General features: G+C 45.7%; 1 protein-coding gene across 1 annotated transcript in view; it reads left to right on the top strand.

The window, feature by feature from the left end:
* Positions 1-22,461, top strand: part of SYNPR (synaptoporin) — a 103,378-nt gene that overhangs the window by 53,780 nt on the left and 27,137 nt on the right. The window contains exon 4 of the mRNA XM_062500767.1: positions 21,707-21,831. Within this exon, the coding sequence (XP_062356751.1) occupies positions 21,707-21,831 (125 nt within the window). The remainder of the gene's footprint in view (positions 1-21,706; positions 21,832-22,461) is intronic.

Raw genomic sequence — 22,461 nt, 5'->3', positions numbered from 1 at the left:
TAGCAGATGGGGTGATGGTTCTCCCAGGAGGAAAAACACCTCAGATGAACCAGTCTCCCATGATTTCTACATGGACCTGGTGTTGCAGTGAGTGAGCTGATGTGTTCTGTGCTCTTGTTTGTGTGTGTCAGCCCCTGCAAAGGGAGGGCCTCCTCCAGGCAAGAGAAATGACTCTGGACCTGGTCCAGGTGCATGCAGAGCCCTGCCACTGGGTCCCTCCTGGCATGGCCACCTTCCTCTGGGACACCACTTTGGGAATTGTGTCGTTTCCCATCTTTTCCTTGCCAGATATCAGCAGTTTCTGTGCGTGCCCACCAGAGAGCAACCCCAGCACAGGGTTGTTGTCTCCAGAGAGACAGATTATAGGGCTGAGTATGAGGTCAAATCCATCTTCCTTCACCCCTTCCAGCCCTATCATCTCATCCCAAACCTGAGCTGAACAGTGAGTTTAGGTGCTCTATGTCCTGGGCAAGAGGAGTATCCCACAAGGAAGGAAGGACATGCTGGAGAAGAGAGCAGGAGATCCTGGCTGTGCCATCTCCAGGAAAGGACCATGCCATGAATCAGCAAGGGACATCAATCCAGGATGTACAGGAAACAAGTAAGGCTTCAGACAGAGCTTAACTAATTGGATGGCTGAAAATCTGAAATTTTTGCAGTTTCCTGTTTCATAGACAAATTATACTCATCTTGGAGAGGCACAGAATAATTTAGTCTGGAAAAGACCTTTAAGCCAAACAGACATCTCAGTGGGTGTCTTTGATGTTTGAACAGGTAGCTGGGTGTCTTGGTGGGGTTTATTGTGTGAGACTCTGTCCCAGTGTTTGAGGAAGGAGCAAACCCATATTTTTCATGTATCCTCAGACTGTGAGTGTCACCTCAACCTCAGGGCTGGCAAGAAATCCCAGGGTAGGCAGTCACAGCTGGGCTTGGAGGTGAGGTTCAACTATGCAACATCAAATATCTTAATTGAGCTGCCTGGGTCAGGAGGGAGAGATGGGCAGGACTGGCCTTTCCCGGGATAGATGCAGTGCAAGGGACTGAATCTTCTGCTGGAAGGACCTGTCCCTCCCCTATGGGCTTCCTGTGAGGCACAGGAGCAGCATTCACAGGCCAGTGGTGGGTGCCAAGGTCTGTGGCACTGCTGAGCTGCAGCCCCAGTGCCTGCAGAAATGGGCTTTGGAAGAAAGCTGAGGGAAGAAACAACTCCTTGCTATTTTTATCCTTGCACCAGCCCCCGGGGATTTCGATTGACAGGATTAGTTATGAAGCCAATATTATGAGTTTAACTATGAGTGAAATAACACAACTTCTGTGGGAAGCAGAGTAAAAGAGGCAATTATACAGTAGTTTAATAACAGCGCGCTGCTGGCTGGGTAGCTGAAAACTTACAGTTGACAGTAATTAGATTTTTCCATTCTTCCTGTTAAATAGCTATAAAAATTACAACAGAAAATAATCTGATTCTCTTTTATTTCGTGCTGTTTTCATCATCCAGTCCATATCCATTTGGCCTTCTGAGTGTTCTATATATGATTTTAGTAGCTGGCATTTAAGACGTGCAGAAATGGGACAGTGTTAAAAAAATGCAGAAAGCACTAGGAATGAGGGAATGGCAGTAACCTGAACATGAGGAATCCAAGGGATGCTTGAATGGACAGTGAGCTGACTAGCTCTGAATAACAGTTGGACTTCTAACCCACAGGAGTTATTCCAAATCATTTAAAATTACAGTAAAAGAAAAGAGATGTTAGGAATTAAATCCCCATTTGCCTGTTACTGTAATGTGCCAGGTGTAGATAAGCAGGAGGGATGGAGGAAGGTGCTATGGCACTTCAGTCTGTTCTGGTTGCTGTCCTCATCTCCTGCTGGGATGGGAGTCCATACTGTGATGTGATTCTGGGCTTCACTCCCACCTTGGGCTCCTTGCTGGGATGGCAGTGTGAATAGTGGGGGTGTTTGTTGGCTGGAAAAGAGCTGGACAAGGACTAAAATCTGTGAGGTCCCTCAGATCCACAGGGCTTTTTCTCTTCCCAGTCTTTGCTGCTCTTCCACAGCCCTGCAGTGCTGGGATTTGTTCCCTCCTGTCCCTGTTGTTCACATGCCAAGTGATGTTTCCTTGTCTGCTGCCCTCCTTTCAAGCACTGTTTGGGGTTTTTTTTCCCTCTGTGTCTAGACAGTAGTAAGTTTTCTCTTATGGCATAAAAACCTGAATTACTTTAGAAATATACAGTTAGACTTGCAGGGTGAAACTTAATGACCCAACAAATGTGTGGCATTTGGCTGCTTATGATCATAGCCTGAAAGTGCAGCACAACACAAAGGGAAGAACTCTCAGGTTTGGTTCCACTATTGAAAGCTCAGGATGGGATGTTTGCTTGGAGATTAAAAGTATTCTTCCTTTTGTTCTCCTTTACCTTGTAATGTAGAAGATACCATGATAAATGGTATCCTGGTTGTGATGTTGTGCAGGGAATTTAATGTGAGGTGGTGTTTTGCAGCTCTGGTGCCTGGTGGGATCCCTGACACACAATAAATACATTCTGTGGCAGCTCACCCAACCTCACAGCACAGCATGTCTCTGATTTTATTGCTTTTACTCTGTCATGGCAGGAGCATCACAGTTCAACTTCACACACATGTTTCAGTTTTAAGGCTCTGTGGAGGTACCCAAAACTGATAGCAGAGCAAAGGCCACCTCCAGGTTTACCTCCACCCCATTTGGTTCCACTGGTCAAAGAAATGTGTTGTGCTTTTGGCAGATGCAAATGCTCCAGATGGTACTGGGAAAAGTGCAAATGAAAGATTTAATTTCAGCCCTTCCTCACTTTAAAAAAACCCTGCTCATCTCTCTGGTAGAGCCTTTCTTTTTAGGGGCTTTTAAAAATGTATCCCCTCTATTTTTTTTCTACCCCTACCTCTGAGCCTGTGACTTTCAGCTCATCCCTGTGTCACTGGGAGTTGTTCTGCTGGTTGTTGCACTCTGCCATCCAAAGTGGGTACCTTCCAGCATGTTTTTCTGGTGCTAGTCTTTAAAAAGTGGATATAATCCATTAATCACAGTGTCTGACTTTCTGTGTTGGAGAGTGTTGCCAGGTTTGAGCCAAATGGACAAGGTAGTGAGTAGAGCGAGGGGTCTTGACACCTGGACATGCTCTGGTGAACTTCATACTTTTAGTGTGTGCTGAAACAAATATTCCCTTGTGTTCTGGGCTCCTACTGGCCCCTGTGTGAGGGACAGGGGCAGCTTAAAACAGCTGGTGTGCTCTTGGGCTGTGTCTGCTGCCCCCATAGACATTGTTCTTCTGCAAAACTCTGGTGGAAGAGCAAAAGACTGGAAGGAGTCACCTTCTGGGGCTGGTCAGACCCGTGGGCCACTACCTGGACCTAATTTTGGCTTGTGGGAATGAGGGAGAGGAGAGCTGTCATCTCCCCCTTCAGTTCCATCTGGAATGGCATGTGTGCTCCCAGGCGTGTGCTGTGCTGATGCTCAGAGAGTGCCCGAGTCACCGCCCTGTATTAGCTTATTCCAGCACATTTCCTTGTTATAAAACTAGATCCATTTTGCAAATTGCTATTGCACTAGTAATTGAATTGAAGGGGTATTTTTGTTAGTTTTCTCTCCCCCCCCCCCCTTTATTTTTTTTCACTGGAGTAAATCAGGAATAAGTCAACAGAATCAAGCCCTTAGTGCTTTCAGCAACATGTTCATTTAAATTGGATGCAAGAGAGTGTCTGTGTTTACATTTGGCCTGCCAAGAATCTCTGTTTCAGAAACTGGCTTACATAATATGTCAAAATTGGTTTACTCATTAGCATTGCAAACTGCGTGAAACAAGCCGCAGATTGATAAACTCGCAGCAATATTTGCATCCGGATCTGAGTGGCACAGGGGGAGGGGAAGTTCATTAGGAAACATTCCATTTCCACAAGAAAAACAAATGGTTTCCAGTTACAGATCTCAGACTTCGTTAATTTTCTGTCTTCCCGAATTTAGCTAAAGATTGAGAGGGAAATGTGAAAATCTCTGTTGGCAAACAGGCAGCTTATCTTAATATTCCCTGTACTGGTGGGTTGTTCACAGCAGCAGCTCCAGGTAGGCTGATTACCCTCCCTGCTGGGGCTCCAGCCCCTCTGCCAGGCTCCAGCCTTCTTGGACACCACTGCTGCCTTAATTGATGCTTTCTCTACAGCACAGGTGGGATGGACACTTTAATATTATCAATTAACTTTTCCAAATGTGGAGTGGCCACCGATGCAGTAGCATGATCCAAAGGGCCTTTGGTGGTGCTGCCTGGTCCTGGCTTTACCTGGGCAGGACAAGGGTGCAGTCCAGCCTTGGGCAGAGCTGAGGACCCTGATGTGGGAAAGCTCCAGCTCAGGTGCTCCATGACTAAACTGATGAAACTCCATCTCCACTGTGCAGTGTGTGATTTTAGGGGTGTCTCTAAATCTGCACTCACAGACACAGAAGCAGGCATGAGCAGGGGTTTGGGGTAATGTGAAGAATAAAACAATGGAGCAATGAGAGGGTCTGAGGGTAGTTAGTGCCTTTGGGCTTCTGCTGTGTGAGTGTTGGATGTTCCATGGTGGGTTGAGGGATGGTGGGAAGAGACAGTAAACAGGGATGGGGAATCAGATATTAGGAAAAGTTTCTTCATTGAAAGGGTAGCCAAATATTGGAAAAGGCTGCCCAGAGAGGTGGTGGAACCTCTGTCCCTGGAAGTGTTCAAACAATATGTGTGTGCTGCTTAGGGATGTGGTTTAGTGGTGGACTTGGCAGTGCCGCTGGAAGTTGGACTTGGTGATCTTACAGGTCTTTTCCAACTTTTGTAATTCTGAGCTGTCCTCATGCAGATACCTCCCCTGAGTCCTGTTGTATCCGAGGATAAATCTCTCCCCAGGCTGCTGCCTGTCCTGTTGCTGGTGTCACTGCATCCCTTTCAGCAACACTGGCCATGAACCTTGCACAAAGTTGATGCAAATCTGTTAGATGTATACTGCTTTTCAGTAGTACCTAAAGTAATTTGGAGCTTATATCCCAGGAAGTTTTTTAGTTTGCTTTGAAATTCTCAACTCAAAAATCAGAAGTAAAAAGCTCTGTTACAGCACAGAAACATGGCATAGCAATGCTGATGTTGGCAGCAGCTCTTCTTGTGCTTGGTGATGCTGAGTGCCCCATCCAGTATTTCAGATGAATTTATGAAAAGGAATGTAATAAAGCTGGAGAACTGACCAAGCTGCAGTGCTGCAGGGTCTGCTGCAGCCTGACAAGTGTTTTGTCTTTTTACCAAACACCAGCACATTCACTATCAGCAGTGTTAGAACTGATCCACAGCATTCATGTTGTGTTACTAGTTAGGAAAAAACAGCAGACCTTGGTTTCTGTATCCTGTGGAGTCCATGTTACAGTGACATTTGGAGGAGGGGTGTGAGAAGACAGGTCCGCATCTGCTGCAATCCACTGTGCTCTGGCTAAAGCTGCATCCCTACATCCCACACAAGTTTCCAGGTGCACACATATTTTAGAGGGCTGAGACATGGCAGCTCTCAGCTCAGCAAAACTCTTTCAATGTATGTTTTTCAAAGTTTTCAGAAGATTTTAGTGAGTTTAAGTAAGCAGTTGTTAGCTGTGGGAAGGGAAAATAAATTTTCTCACTGGAAAAAGAAATGAGAGGTGTTTGCATTTCACTTACTCTCACACCTTGCAGCAGGAGGCTGGTCACCATGAGATACAGCGCATTTGAGTGCCAGCTGGAGAACTGAAGGCAGTGAACAAGGCCAGGAGCAGTGAGATGCATCAGCTGGGGAGCTGAGGCAAGCTGAGCATCCTCCTGCCATCTTCCACCAATGTGCACCCACAGGCTGGAGAAGAGCTCCCAGGGCTGCGGGAGAGCCAGCATCACTCTTTGTGATGGTGCAGTGGGTGGTAAGTTTTGTGTGGTCCTTGGTCACCTTTGACCACGTGGATCATGAACATAACTGCAGAGTGCAGCTCCTGCCTGCATTTGTAAGGCATCAAAGGGCTGCTCACAGTGTAGGGGCAGGCAAATTCTGCCCAGCTCTGCAGACCAGAATCACTGTGGTGTTTAATCTTTGTGGCTGGGGCTCAGGCAGTGTGCAGGTAGCTGGAAAATGTTTTTGTGTATGTTAAAACGCACCATGCAGCAGAGCAGTGCTTCAGCCTGAAAAACTCTCTGAACATCACAACACCTCCTCATTACAGCATCCACCAGCATCAGGCTGTATCTGCTGGAAACACAGGGCCTCATCGACAGCAGTGACATCTGTCAGCCTGGCTGTGCAGCTTCTGCTTGTGGGAAAGGAGCCTGGAGTACTATGCTCAAAAGGGTTGTCAGAGCTCTGTGTCTGGATTGTGCTAGAAGCACCAGCCCCCAACAGATAAACTATATTATCAGATGAATTCAGCCTCCTTGTCTTTGTCTTCAGGATTTTCCTTATGAATTCCAGTACTTGTTGTAAATCCCAAGCCACTGGGGGAAAGCAACTGTGCTCTGATTTTGCAGTGCAGAGAACTGTTGTCACCCCACAGGCGTATCCATATACCACCATGTAACTTCTGTCTCCTAATAAAAGGGAAATTTGCCTTATGTCACATGTATTTGTAAATGTTTGATGCTGTGGCTAGACAACAGGGTAAAACAGTGATCAGCTCAGCACTGATCAATAAACAGCACAGTATGGTTTAGACTTGGTTACACCGAGTGGTTTTTGGGCACAGGAAAGTGCAGAGCAGACACCTTTCCAAGAGGGATCCATGGATCCTTTCCTGCTCTTAGCGTGCTGATGTCCTGAACGCAGGGCAGAGATGTGGAACTGGTGAAACCCCTCTTGTGAGGAAGTTTGCTGTGACAAGGTGTGGGGTTTGTGTCTGTGTGTAGCTGCTGGGGGGAGCAAAGGTGGCACCTTCCCAAAGAAGTGGTGTTTGGCTGCCACTGATGTGTCCGGCTCACAGACAGGTGCCTGAGCTCATCCCCTGACACGTCCTTCTCCTCCCAACATACATGCAGCACAGCAAAGTTTTTTTTTTGGGTGGATTAATAGCATAAAATTTTTCCCTCTTGGTGCAAGACAGCCATGGATTTCCCACTGGTTTTCTGTTAGGCAAAAAGGGACAAAATCTCAAATTCCTAGATGCTTTGGAGGTCTGGTCCTGTGCAAGCACAGGGTGAGCTCAGCACACATGAAGGTATGGGAGACTTGAGAAGTCTTTCCCCTTTCTGGATGGGCTCCTTGCTGCAGCTGCAGGGCAGCTGTCTAAGGTGCAGTGAAAGGTATCTCAAAATGTAAGAGTCCAAACAGCCCCCAAACCCCACAATAAGGAAGCACTGCTCCAATGACACTCTAGAGAATCTTCAAGCTTTTTGCAACTTCAGCCCAAAATTGTGAGCTGATTCTTTTCTATGGAGCAGACACGAGGGCCAAAGCAATGCTGCATCAGCAGTGGGTGGGAAGGGGCTGCATCTCCCAGCCCACAGTGGTGGCACCTGCACCACAGCAAAGCAATCAGCCCCTCGCAGAGGGGAAACGGTTTCTCCACTTAGGCTGTGTGTAGTCAGTGTCTAATAATATGAGCATTTTGCCATCCCTCTGCAAACAAGTCTGAGGCTGCTGCCTGATTGGTATATCATCTCACTTTCTCTCAGCATTGATTTTCTTGCTCTCCTTATTTGCTTCATAAAAAGCGAGGCAAGGAGCTGATGCTCGCTTGCTCCCTCTCCCTCCCTCTCTCTGTCTCTGTCTCTGTCTCTCTCTCTCCTGTGAGAAGCTTTTGGGAGCCTTTATTTTTAGTATGAGACAAACCTTGCTTTATTTCAGGAGACGCAAGTTGGATTATAAATCCTTTTGTAAATGTGTATGGTGATATTTGCTCCGGTAAGTTATATGCATCTCTATTTATTTGTGTAGCTGTACTGGCTGGGGGAGAAGTGGGGCTTTTCAGGAATCGTGAAGCCCACAAAATTGTGTTTAGGCTTGGTTTCTTTGTAGTCTCATGCTGAGCCAAACTGTTCTGTGGTTTTTAGGTATGCTGAAATATTTTCAGTTTGTATTTGGCTTTGCAGAGAGGGATGCCTGCTTTCAAAACTTGTTTTGCACTTCATTTTACTGCAGAAACATGGACAGTGATGATTAAATGGAAAATGAATCTTATTTATTGTGTTCTTTCTGGCATTTTAAATCAAAGGTGCCTCCAAAATAATGCTGCAATATTTGATAGGAAAAAAAATCAGTAAGAGCTATTTAATATTGATCAAGCTGAAGTATGAAATCTGACTGCCTATTACCTTAGATCAATCTAAAGTATGACAGCTTGACAGCAACATGCTCCTCATCAAAATATGTTACTGAAATAAAAAAAATCTTTAATTAAGAAATTAGCTTACTTTTCAGAGCGTACCATCATTAGTACAGTTCAATAGACTGTTGCTCCGACTTTCTGCTCCCTGCCTTTGCTTTTACAGCTCAACAGCCTCATTCCTCAGTCCTTCTGGTTAACTTGGAGACCTCCTTGTTACCTGTGAATAACAGTGAGATGCAGTTATTTTTCTCTTCCCATCACAGCTCCTGGTGAGCTTTCCAGGCAGCACAAATCAGGGACTATATTAGTAGGCTGAGGAAAACAGGATGTATACCTTTAATACTTTCAGACTATCTAATACTTGAGTTTGCAGCATTATATTGATTAATTTATTGACACTTTAATTTTCTCGTACTTGAACCGTATCCATGTGCTCCAGAAGTCTTTAAGAACTCCAGCTGTGGCACAAGTTGGAGCTGCTATGAGAACATGTTTGAGTATGTATCTGCTCAGAAAATCAACAGATTAAACCTGGAATAGTCTGCTACTCTCATGATACCAGGGTATGCTAATAGATATGTGAAGTGTACTTTAATAAGATGTTAGAATGCTGTAACTGAGTTTATTAAACCCACAGGAGAAGGTAAGGATGTTGCATAAGCCCAGGATAAACTCTTCTAAAATCTGAGAGAAATTTCAGATTGGCAATAATTGCTTAGTCATTTTAAGATGCTTTTGGACAGTTTTAATTGTCTATCCCCCCTCCATTTTTTTTAAGTAATTGTTCATGTGCCCTCCCACCTGCTTTAAGAGCAGCTGATGGGAATATTTGGTGGTGTGCCCCTCAGCAGTGGCTCACGGGCTCTGCTGGGTCTGTGCCCTGGCTGGGCTGAGCTGATGCTGGTGCACCGCATCCCATAGGCAACCAGGGCATTCCAAGGCAAGCCCATGTGGTTTGTTCCTGAAAATGTAGTTAACAGGCACTCATTTCAGAGGTTTTCTGGTGTTTTTGTGATTGCTGTTTCATAGGGACCATATATATTTAGAGCAGCTGCATAGCTTAAATGCGTGTGCTTGGCACAGAAAACATGGTACGTAAAATGTGCCGTGTGCCACCATGCTAGAGAACAAGTACATAACAATAATTGTCTTTTTCACAGTCCTTTAGCTCCTCAGGTGTGGAGGGTATGGGTGCCTGTGCAATGCACATCTCACACTTTCTAAGCATAATGCTGCATACCTGAGGGCAGCATTGGACATTTCTAACTTTGCTCAGCTCTGGTATCTGGCTCAGTGCAGTCCTTGAGGTGAGCAGGGCAATAGTCAGAGAACATGTTTGGGTGACCCAGGAGGGGAAGGGGCTGAAAAATACAGCTCCTTCTCCTACCCTGCAAAGCTAAAGGCTTGGTTTTTCTGTGCCACATAACTCATCGTAGCAGGGGTGCCAGACTGCCCTGAAGCCAGGTTGTGGTTTATTAAGGAAGGCAGTTGGTCTCATCCTAATAGCTTTGAAGCAGGAAAAGTGGCTTGAAATGGCTGATTTGACTGCAGGCAGGGGCAAGTCTCATCCCTGTCCCTTAGGGCAGGTTGCCAGCAGCCAAGGGACTTAAGGCACAAAGTAAAAATGTGGTTAAGTATATTGCTGCAAGATTTTCTCTTGGCAGAGGAGCTTTTGGGTGAGCAGAAATGATCCTGTCAGCCCTACATCTCTACAGGGTATGGCTGACACAAACTCAGGGGGACAGGTGAGCTTGCCCTGCTCATCATGTCATACATACAGAAGTCTTCAGTGTTCATGGGGTTTTGTCTCTGTCTTTTTGCCCATCCTCGTGTTGCAATGTGTGGTGATCCTTCATCTCCAGCTGCTGGGTGGTAGCAGGTCTGGGGACAGCTGCTCCCCAGCCCAGCACCACCAACCACCACTCAGCTCTCAGACCTTGCAGCAGCCTCCATCACCTCCTAGGAGTGTGATACCCACTCTGCAAGATGTCTTCAGGCCGATGTGCAAACTAGGCTTGGTGCAATTGCAGGGAGAGGTTCACAGCATGGTGTTTTGCAAGCCTAGGGACTGAAAATTTGAGATTTGTGACAGTGGAGGAGGCATCACTGTCCCCTGCTAGGAGGTGCATCAGGGTTTGAAAGAGGTTTGAAACATTATTGTAGTGGTGTTTGGATTCCAGGAGCTTCATTTCCTTTGAGACCTGTCTTCCTGACTGCTCCTCTAGCTGCTCAAACAATTCCTAGAGAAATTCCATAAACTCTTTAAAAAATTGATTTCTTAAATATCTGGCTCCTTCTAAATGTCCAATCCTCTTTTTTTTTAGCCAAGTCCTTGGAGGATGTAATGAGTACTTTCCTCACCTCTGTTGATCCTGTTCAGATCAATAGAAACTCTACAGGGGGAAAGGTATTTGTATTGATACTGGGTAGCAGCTGCCTGTCAGTGCTGGTGATGGCAGGTGGCACTTTATTCTTCAGGTTACTCTTTATTAAGAGTTCCTATAGAATTATATTACCATTTCCTCCCAGGGAGATTTTCTGTGAACATAGGATGGTAGATGACAACCTAACATGGAGTTTGGTTTTTCCTGATTTTGCTTATTGGCTGTCTTTCCCTCAGTAAGCTGAACACAAGTAGTTTCAAACATTGTGAATTTGACTCATTGGTGCATGGTGGGCTGGAGACTCAGCCCAGCTGGTCTGAGCAGAACTGGGGTCTCCGGGTCCCTCCTGAGCTTGAGGTACCACTGCAGGATGCAAGCATTTGGAAGCTGTGCCATGGATTGGGAGCAGGGAAGGGCCACGTTTCCATCAGTGCATCTCTGCTCCTTCATCCAGAGCCAGTGCAGGCAGCCTGATGTGAGATGAGGAGATGAAGCTGCTGCCTGCCAGCACCGCAGCTGCGTGTCCACACACAGGAGGCAGGTGTCCTGGAGAGCCCAGGGGACACGGAGCTGTGCCTGTGGTGGCACAGTGCCAGCCCTGAAGAAGCTGGAAGGGCCCATGGGTGTGTCTGGGCTGCAGGCCAGGTTGGGGCTGGGGACACACCACCCCTGTAGAACCGTGGAACTTGCTCAACCTTTATTTCCTTCAGTGTCCAGTGCAGATGGAGGGTGGAGGGTCTGACTCTGCCTGTCCTTAGTTTGCAGCTGTGACCAAAGGGTTACAAAGAGCCTTGCACCTGCAGTGAAACTCTTTGGAGACTGAGCTCTGGGGCCAGAGACGTGACAGTTACTGTGAAACTCTTCAGTAGTCCTCTCCTGTCATGTGCCACCTCTTATTTTGGAGAGGGAAAAGAAAAAAAAGGGCAAGGAAAGAAAAGATTATGAGAAAGATGTGCTAAGCCCGTCTATAGAAACCGAGGAAGAGACAGGTGATCAGCATGGGGTATCTGCAGTGCTGTGCCTTCCCTGTCCTCTTTACCAAAGTGCTGTGTGTGTGTCAGGGCTGTCTGTCCGTGCACAGGCTGGGTGGGTGGGAGAGCCCTGTGCCACCTGAGGGGCTGTGCAGTGGCTCATCTGTCACCAAAACTCCCCAGCGCCCGGGAAAAGCAAATATGCTGCAGCAGGCTGTAAAGCTGTAAACATATGGGCACTAACAACAGATTAAGTGAGTGATTTAGTCTAAGGGGCCTGGTAGATTACCATAAAATGTATCTTAATTAGAAAAGCAATCAAAGTTGCACAGAGTCAATGAGGATGAAACGTCTCTGTTGGCAGCAGTGAGAGTTCTGTCCCCCACAGCAGGGGATGTGGACGGCGATGGATGCAGCTCATGCTCACTTTGGGGGGTTTCCTGGGGTTTGCCCAATTCAGCCCTGAGTGCAGGCTGCCTTCATGCTGAATTATCTGTTCTTTGACCTATGAGACCCTCCTGTGAGCTGCTCAGAATGAGTACAGTGGTGGACTCAGGTTTCTTTAAAAGCATTAACAAACCAGAAGCTGCTGAAGGCAAAGGAGGAGAGCATTTGCACATTTTCCTTAAAACTCTGTACCAATACCCAAAGATACATCTAAGTGTTTGCTGGGTATAGTACAGCTAGTCCCAGATAAAGGATTGGGGCTTCTAAGTGGCACCATAACACAAATAATTAATAAGTCTATCTCCCTCACTGTGTCCTTATCTTTTCAGTGAGCACGGCCATAATTAGCTTTCACCTGATTCTAAGTTTATAGCATGTTCAATTGCTTTTTCCATTCTATTTGTTTTTTCTCTGCTTCCTATTTTAGTGGTCCTGGCTTTATTCCATAGGCCAGAGTCTATAGATTAAAAAAAAATGCTAGATATTAATCTCCAGCAGTGCAGATGTAAAGATTGCAACAGCCAAAAACATATTGATGCATTATTGGTTTTGTACAAGAGTCTGTTTCTTTTCCGGGGTCTGGGAGGATTTGAAGTACGGCTGGGAAGCGGCACAGAAGATTTGCAGCAGTTGCTGGCAGCTGAGACAAAGGGAAGGATGACTGGTTGTCTGAGAATTAAATATTTTGAACTATGAAGGAAATGGAGAACATTCAGGCAAGATTTTTGAAACATTTTTTCTCTTTGTGTTTGGAAGCAGGTATGGGTACAGATTTCAGGGAACGTGAATTAAGGGGTGTGAATACAAAAGGAGACAGGCAAGAGGTGTGGAGCAGCACAGGAACAGGAGGACGTAGGGGAACAGGACAACTTAACCTGTCCAAATGAAGTGTTTCAGAGCTAGTGAGATAAGGACAATGCTAACATTTCCTAAATATGTTGTGTTTAGGTGTTGCTTTTTATGATTTAAGTGTGGGAAGGAGAGCAATACCATCTCTGGGGACAGAGTATGAGAGGAGTGGCGGAAAAGAAGAGGAGAGGGAGGTTTTAATTTTAAAAATGTTTCTTGCTCAAAATGTTCTCTCTAAATTCCCAGAGCTCAGCAAAGCAAATGTTCATTTATAGCCCATCATCTTAATTATTAAAAAATAAATTATTTTTACCATGTGGGCTGATATTTACCCAGGAGCAAATTCTTATTCCAGCCTTTTGCACAGAGGTGGGTGTTGAGGTCAAAGCCAGCTCCGGTGGATTTTTCCATCCAAAACTGGTTTGAGATGAAGCGGTGGGTGCCAAGACAGAGCCAGGGCAGGCGTTTGGGACAGCAGGTGACAGGCAGTAGATGACACCAGATAGTTACACGGGAGCCTAGGGAGCTGAGAGGAAGCTACTAATGGCCTCTGATGAGCACTGACGTGATAATAATGAGGTTAATGCCCTTCCATTCACCCAGAAACATCTTCAGGAATGTATAATCCCTGCTAGTCAATGGGCAATCATTAGGTCATAAATAATACAGCGTGATTGAAGGACAAGAGCCTTTCCTGTAATAATCATTTTCCATCAGTTCTGACCCGGGGAGGGTTGGGTTGCAGCCCCCTCACTGTGCCACACTGCAGGCACCCAGCTGTCAGAGCATTTTCTGGTCAGAGGAGTGCTCCAGCCTCTCAGTTCCGCTGTGTGCATCTGTCACCAGCGCAGGAAAATTCTCCTCAGGAGCCCAGGTCCACGGAGTAGTGCTGGGAAAGGAGCTGAAGCTAATGGGAAGAACAAAAGCACAAATTAGGCGAGGAAGCAGTTCCAGGAGCCATCAGGGAATGTTGCCAAGGGACAGCGGTGCCTGGTGGTGATGCTGGGACAGCTGGGAGTGGGGCTGGGCTCCCTGGCTGGGAGAAGAGCCTTGTCCCAGCCCCAGCCCGGGCCAGATGCTGTGCACGCTGTGTACAAGGCTGCTTTTGCACGCTGGGTTTGTGGTCCCTGCCATCCAGTGCTGCAGTGTGATGTAGCCTTGGTTGTGGATGAGTCCCTGTGCCTGTATCGGCCAGCTGGGGTTTGAAGACATTAAATTTCAGGGGCACTTTCCCTTCACAAAGTGCTTCTCATGTGTGCATGTCACTCAGCCATAATGTAAATCCCTGTGATTATTAGAGGGAGAAAATCCTACTCAGTAATAACTTGGATCGTGCTCTGTATGCATTTTTATTACATTATGGGCCACTTTATGCCCAGATGCTTTGGAACCCACCAAGCAAAAGAGGAAATGAGCAGCCGTAGTTTTTATTTTTTATTTTATAATTAAATGTTTACACTTGTTGCACAATAAATCCCACATAATCAGGCTGTAAAGTCTGCATAAAACCTGTTGTTTTCTGGAGGGAGCAGAAACAGAGTTAAGTTTATGCATTAACCTGTGTTTGCTGGGTTGTTGCACGTTACCTGTTAGTAAAATGAGAATTGACTTGACCTATTAGAAAAGGTGGCTTTCTTGTGGCTTTCCATGGTTTTGCCTATGATGGTCACATGTGTTTGGTGCCAAAGCAGCTCATGAGACAAGAGGAAGGGGACACAGACTGGGGGTGGCTGCTCTCCAGAACTCTGGGCACTTGTGATGCTCTGTGTGCTGTCACAATGTGGATCCTGGTTGAGACTGCCATGGTTGTTTTTTGGTTGTTTTTTTTTTTTTTTTGGCTGGATGTCGAGGACTAGAAAAGCTCTCAGGCCCAAAAAGGAGCACATCTCTGCTGCAGTGACATATGTCACAGCATGAGTCATTCAGGGATTATATGCACAAATCTAAACATGTCTGTCCAACTTGTGCTCCCCCGTCCTTAAATGCTGAGGGCACAAAGGGAAAGCTTTGTGCAGAGGAAGAGCCATAACTTCCAGGCTGTTCTACAGCCAGAGGGGAAAAGGGCTGCAGGTTGCAGGTATGCCTGTTATACATCCCAAATGAAGCCATGTACACCCAGTAATTACCCCAGGTACTCCTAAGCCTGTTTGCAGCACCTATCAGTGTCTTTTGTTTCACGGAAGTCATGTCACCAATGTGTTGATGTCTATGTGCTGAAAGCAATTTATACAATAACTTTAAAAAACCCTCAGGTCCTTGTAAATGCTTACCTCAAACCTTTGACTAATGGTTAGAGGTGCTGGGAGTGCTTGGCAGCTCTGCCCAGCTTGTGTAAGCACCTTTGTACTCCACCAGCTTTTCACTGACTCCAAGAAGAGGTGCTCTCTGTGTGTCTCTATTTCTGCCTGTTAACTCTTCCATGCATGCTGCCAACCTTGGCATTAGCTTTCAACTTCATGGCTGACCCATTAAATACTAGATGAAACAGCTTGCATTACATTTTGAACTTAATAAATAGGAAAGGCATTACACTGATTCTGTCTGGCCATCTGGAGGAACAGTGTTCTTTACCCCAACGAATGGCTATCTAATCCTCTCATATACAGTTGGGCTTTATTCTATTAAAATATAATGAGAAAAACTACCATACCATTATTTGGTGGAGCTAAATGGGATTTTTAGAATAATCAATGGAAGATGAATGGAAAAGATAAAGGTTTTCTTCAAAGCAAAAGAGAGAAAATTGTCTCCTTGGGATTAAAGTATTGTATAACCAAGTTATTATAAAATGATCTTTACTCACTAAAAATACTCCAATTTAATTTCCATAAATCTTTCCATTAAGAATCAAATCAAGTTGTTGGTTTTTTGGTGGTTTTTTTGGTTTGTTTTTGGGTTTTTATATATTTTTTTTCATTAAAAATGTGCTACGCATTAAATGAAATGTTGTGCTTTAAACAGAGCATGCTGTGGGGTTCCTGCCTGCTCTGGGGTCAGGTCTTTCCATCCAGCTGGTGTCATCAAGGGCTGCTCTTTGTGGGTGCTCTAAAATGCCAGACAGAGGTTTATTGCTGTAGATGGCCTCATGAGAACTCCACAGCCCTGTGGGGAAATCATGGAGCTGTTTGGTCTCCTCCAGGTAGATGACAGTGGCATATGTGGTTCTTCATGCCAAACTTTGAGTTGCTCCCTCATCTGTGGGGTTTTCACACACAGACCAGGGCTGGGCTGGCACAGGAGCCTTCTTAGCAATGCTGCTTTTTATTTATAAGGTGGGGTCACTAAATTCCAGCAGTCAGTGAACTGTGGCTTTTAGGGTTTGTTTCTCAGCAGGAGCAGAATATATTTCAGCTTTCTCCCTGTATAGCTGGTGAAGGAAAATTACTCCAGCTAGTTGTCATCCCCCCAGAGCTGCATCGGCTGTGGTGCTATCCACCTCCAATTCATCAACCAGTCAAGTTGATATAATTAGGAATCCCAAAGTCAATAATCCGATAATCTGCAGTGCACAAAGTCTTGTATGTAGGAGAAGTGATTCCAGGAAGTCTGCAGCTCAGATCCGTGCAGGAAAAATGCCAGATTTTTAAAAAGAAACAGGCAGAGACCCAGAGGAGAGAGAGCTTCCCAATCCTTCACTGGTGACAGATTTTAGGCCATCGGTTCTGCAGCAAATGCTTCCCGTACAGTCATTTAGTGCCTTCAAACCTTCCCTTTACAGCCTTAATAATAATGTTCAATTACTGGTTCTGCCCTATAAATAAATAATCTCAGTTTAACAAGACACTCTGCAGGGTGAGCGATGCTGGCTGCGGAGGAGCAGCTCCAGAGCCCTCAATGTGCTCCCTCCTCACTCCACACATGCTCTTGGCCACGGTGGGAAATGTAAGGCAATGCAACATTTAGCAAAGGTTTTGCAGTCTCTCTGTTACGGTGGTATGGAGGAAGGGAGGTCTCAGATCCAGAAATTATGCTAGAAAAACAGGTCTGCTTTTAAAACACTCTGAACATGTAAAATGACTGATAATAGCGCAGGCGTTTTGCATATTTCAGGTTGATGTTTCAAAGTGTCAGGAGTTTCCCTCGGCTTTCCAGTGTTAGGGCAGGAGTAGGGGACTGGGGGACCTCTTTGGGAAAGCATCCAGCAGGTTCATTCCCATTTTCCTTCCTTGGTGCCAAGAGAAAGCATTGGAGACTAAACCACAGAGTGAACTGCATCCCCCACAGCCTGTTTTTGGCCACCACATCTCCAGGCAAGACTAACATTTTCTTTTTAAGATCTTGCCCTCCTGGAGGACCCACCAAGGAGTCCTCAGGCAGAGCAGGTCCCCTCCTTTTCAGCAGGATAGTTTTGGTGTGCATGCCCAGCATGGCTTCATCCTGTCAGCCAGCAAGTTGCCACAGGCTGCTGCACAGGGCAGACGTGGATCCCAGAAAAAGCAAGCAGTTTATATAGAAGTTTCATCAATTTTAAATGACACTGTTGTCTTCCTACCAGGATGTTTCAGATGTAGCATGCACCACACAAGCCTTTTAACTTGCCTAGTCAGGAGCTGTTCTGCCTTCTCCTGATGTGCAGAGTGAGCCTGTTGCTCAGCAGGCATTGAAGGGAATTGTCACAAAGCCAAACAGGGAGAAGCAATAGGAAATCATCCTGTTTTTCCCTTCCACGTTGGGATGAGTGATGTCCAGGGTCACATGCTGAGGCACTACCAACTGTGCAATCCACAGCTGGGACTTGGGCTCCCTCAGGGCATCACACGCCCCGAGCCCCTGGCCACTGGGCTGGGAAATGAAGGAACCAGCCTTGAGCCTGGATAAATGACAGCACCTGAATACCAAATTACAGAATTCACTGCCATTGCAGTGAGCTGGCATCAGAAGAAGAGAGGTGGTCCCATAAATCATATGATGAACCTTTCCTTACCCTGTGCTGGTGTGAGAAGTGGTGTTGTGCTTTGCTGAGTATTACATTGCTATTTTTTCTCAAAGTGCTAAGGAGCCAACTGGTCTTTAAAACATGCTTGTCTGATTTGTCAGTACCATGATAAATATAATTTCTGTTGGTTAAATTATACTGTGGGATTATACTTCTTTACAAAAATATACCTGTAGTCCAAGCCAAGGCTGGAAGTCAGAGAGGGAATATCACCATAACAGGATCTAAGAATGGTGTTAATCACTTTACAGAAACTCATTACCTTATCAGTTGTGTTGGAGACCATAAGGAAGAAGGATGATCTTCCAGCCAGACTACACTAGACATGTGAGATGTGCATTGCTCCAGTCTGTGCTGAGAAGAACAAATAATGCTCCTTCTCTCCCTCCCTTCAGTCTGTGGCCTCATCAGTGGGTTGGTAACTGCTTCCACAGCACACACTGAACTCATGGGATGCTTGGTGTGTTATCTCACATGGAATGTGGACCACTGGTCCAGGCTGGGAACAGACATTTTCCATTTCCCTGCAAGGGTCCAGGCACACACCTGAAGGCACCAGCCTCCCCACTGTATAACAGTGGCAAGGCAATATCTGCAGCTGCAGGAGGGATGGGGGGCAAGGAGAAAGCAGGGTTTGCCCTGCTCCCACTCCTGTGGGCAGGAGTAACCTGGCACAGCCAGAGCACCACTTTTCTCCCATTCCTGCTCCAGGGAAGCCAGGCACAGGACTGGCTGTCAGGCCTGAGCCTTGGCAGGCAGTAGCCATGGGATAACCAGAGGTGACTGCACGTGGGGAGATTTATCTCATGTGAAGGGAAGAAGCAGGATGCATGCACACTTACAGATAGACCTAGTGCTGAGTGTGGATTTATAAGCAAAGAGTAAATAGGAACATGGGGAAACACTTTCCCTTTCTCCATAAACTTTTCAATTTCAGAGCAGCCAGATTCAATAAAATTATCTCACAGATGGAGGTTTTATTTGGTCTGGTCCATAAAGCTCCCATTATGGGGTTTACAACTGCCATTTACACAAATCCTGCTATAATAAAATACAGTGGTGTTTACAGTATTCGTGAAACGGCCACAGAATTACTGTGTTCACAAAAAACCAGCTAGTAATTCTTGGCTTATTGCTCTGGCCAGTCCTCTGACAACATAAAGCAGAACCACTTGGAGTGTAGGGAAGTGGAATTGCAGAGGAAGAATTATGCTGCTACTTGGCCACGATACCTCAAGGAAATAGCATTGATTTACATCCCTCACTCCGCTCCCTTGATGGAAACTGTAAATATGCTTCCTAATGGTGCTTTGTGTCCTCAGCATGCAGCTGTGGGGACTGGCTGGGCATTACTGGCAGCTGGGTGATCCCAGCCATCAGCAGCATCTGATCCAGCCCCAGCAGGGAGCCAGGCTTGAGCTGGCTGAGGTACTGCTGGAGCTTGGTAGAAAAGTCTGCAGCATGGCCCTTTTCCTTTTCCCACCTGCCTTGTGGGTGCTGCCTGGTGCTTGGAGGAGAGTATGTGCTGGGTAAGGGTGGGAGCTGGTGGCTGTGCCTGGAGGGGTTTGCTGAAAAGCTTCTGCTTAAGAGCTGGTTGTGAAGATAAAGGGTGAGTAAAATCTGAACTGTCTTCAGGACCAAGGCTCCAGGTGCTTGAGTCTGCTGTTGGAGATGCTCTCAAAAGGGGAGAGGAAAAACTGGGAATTCTGGAGGAGATATTTCCTGGGAAGGAATAGCCTGAGCTGTGGTTTTGGGCATGGCTTTGTGCCCTTGGTCAAAAAACATGATGACAACCATTATGCTGATTTCTAATGCATGATTAAAGGAGATGCATTTCTATTGCACCTTTTTCTTCTGTTTGTGCCCTTGCTGAGAGTGGTAGCTGAGAGATGATGGCTCTCCCTTTATGGCAGGTCTCACACCACAGGCTTTCAAGTTCCCTCTTTATATATCACTGTTAATCTTCGTGCCTATGTACCTGCAAAACATTTACGTTTGCAACTCTGTTAATTAGGCCAGAAAGCAGGTCAGCATTCTCTCCTGTTCTCCTTAATATATTATTTTCTGACCTCACCTCACAAATTAATGATTAATGCTGATTTTCAGCGCTGTGCTGCATGTAAGGGCAGAAAGCAGAAACAAGGAAACACCTCATTTAGGATGAAGGAACACTATTTAAATTGTACTGAAAACATTTATTTTGTAGCACGTATTTAACAAGTCAATTCATAGTGAAGTTCAACTTTCCTTTTTGCAGTGAGCTCAGCAAGAAGAATTGATTCAATCAAAGTTTTTAATAACTTTTTTTGTCATTAGGTACCTAAATACCTTTGCAAATCTATCCTCCGCATACGGTACGCCCTTATAACACTGGAAGTGAGCGTCAGGGTGGAAACTTGCATCATTCTCCTGTTCTTCCCTGTGTTCCATCATGCTCAGCACATCACTCTGCACCCAGGGAGGGTCTCCCTGCCCCAGTGCTCACCCCTATAATCTGTCATTCTCTGGGGAAAAGGTGCACATGTAAAGCTGAATTCCAAGGAAGCTGGTGAAACTTGGGGCTTTGTTTATGCTGTAAACTGGGAGAACTAAGATTAATGGCATTTGCAAAGCCTTGTGAAGCAAGAAAGGACCTAGTTTTTCTATTTATTGTATTTTCAGCCTGTTATTTTGCCATTACATCTGCTTGCTGCATAATTTTTCAGTGTCCAAAAACATGGTTTCTTTCCCACATGTGTACACTCTTCATCTTCTCCAGGTTGCTGATTTTAGCTGATTTAATTGCAGCTGGAATTGGGGCATTTGCTTGCCATTTCCCTTATTTGCCCTTCTGTAGATCTCACAGTAACTCTGTTAAAGCTAATGGGGTTACTTCAGAGTCATAGTGCTATAATCAACAAAATCTAACCTGTCTTTCATTTAAATTACAACTGCATAAATAAACTGTCCCCAATTCTACTTAGGGTCTTCCAAGGAAGCCTGTGTCAGTGATGTTTGAAGATATTGCTTCCAACTTGCTTCCAACTGCTTTCTTTGAACCCTTGATATAAAAGCTGATGTGTCTCTGCCCTGCATACTCCCTCCTTCATGATTTCTCTCCTGGAAGATTAAGATGTGGTATAGGTTTGCATCAGAACCACCCAAGCTATTTTTTTTCCTTTCCAGTTTGCCTGACTTCAGCCAAAGTCTGGAATACCTTTCTGCTTTGCAGTCAGTTTACCTCACCTCTATGTCCACTTTGGATTATGGTAGTTATTTAGGAAAAGTAATTTTAAAAAGCACTGTATTTTTTTTCCCCAAGTCATACATGAAATGGGAGAGGGGCAGCTCAGTTCTGTGTTGTGCCCCATAATGGTGTGAACTGTCTGGATCTGCTATTGCTACTTCTGGTTGCATCTTTTAAATACTTCTGCCAGTGTTTTGTTTGGGTTAAGGATTACTCATTATATTCAGTCAATATCCAGTCTCACCTGTCAGTGGGGTGACTTAAACAACTGCTTGGGTTGTGAATCCCAAATGGGGCTCAAGACAGAAGGGAAGAGCTGAGATGCCTGGCATGGACAAATGGTGATGTGTCTGTCAGCGTGGCAACAGAGTTTCATGTGTCATGGTTCTTTGCTTTTGGGAAGGGTGCAGGAATAATGTATAGTTTGTTTAAATGCTTTAAATGCTCTAAATGCAAGGAGTGATGGATAACCTGACCCGAGGGGGCCGGTGCTGCTGCTAGAGCTACTGCATGGATCTGCTTGTGGTGATCGCTGAAACGAAATAAAATAAAAATGTTGTTTGTTTTTGACAGCTTTTTGCAATCTTTGCATTTGCAACATGCGGCGGGTACTCTGGAGAGCTGCGCCTCAGTGTGGACTGTGCAAACAAGTCAGAGAGTGACCTCAGCATTGACATAGCCTTTGCCTACCCCTTCAGGTAACCCCGGCTGGCTCGCGGCGGTTCGGCACTCGGGGCTGGGGCTGGCCCGGCTTCACGGAGCTTCCCTTCATTTATGGCAGATTGCACTGAAGCACCGGTCTGGGGCTCCACAATTTTCCTCTGGTGTGCAGGAGGAATGAATTTGGCTAGACTTGGTGAGGATGGGGCCATGGCAACTGTTGGGAGTGGCAGCTCAGCGGAGGAGAAGACAGATTCCAGAGGCCAGGAAAGCTTGGGGAGTGGAAAATGGCAGGCAAGGGGAAATGAAGCAACACATTGTCAGGAAAATAAATCCACAAACACCAGAGGTTTATGTCCAAAAAGGAGACAGAAGAGTCTTTTTACTTTATTCAAATAAAGGGAGAGCCCATGGGGCATTACTCTGGCATTTCTCTCAGATTTTTGGAGGACACAGCCTCCTTTTTATCCTATTTTCCCGGCTGCGTTTCCCTCTCTCTTTCCCCATGGCCGAGGTACTTGAGCGGTACAGACTTCCCAGAATGCCTGATACCTAAGATTCCCTTCTAGTGTATAACCCTCCCTTTTAATTTTTAATTCTAATAGAATTCATGGGTTTTCTCCATTGCTTTTTTTCATCTTTCAATATCCAATTTCGTTTTTCAGCAA

This window comes from Cinclus cinclus, chromosome 12 (genome assembly GCF_963662255.1).
Source record: "Cinclus cinclus chromosome 12, bCinCin1.1, whole genome shotgun sequence".
Taxonomy (NCBI): domain Eukaryota; kingdom Metazoa; phylum Chordata; class Aves; order Passeriformes; family Cinclidae; genus Cinclus; species Cinclus cinclus.
The sequence above is the reverse complement of the archived record's forward strand: the minus strand, read 5'-3'. Positions and strand labels throughout refer to the sequence as shown.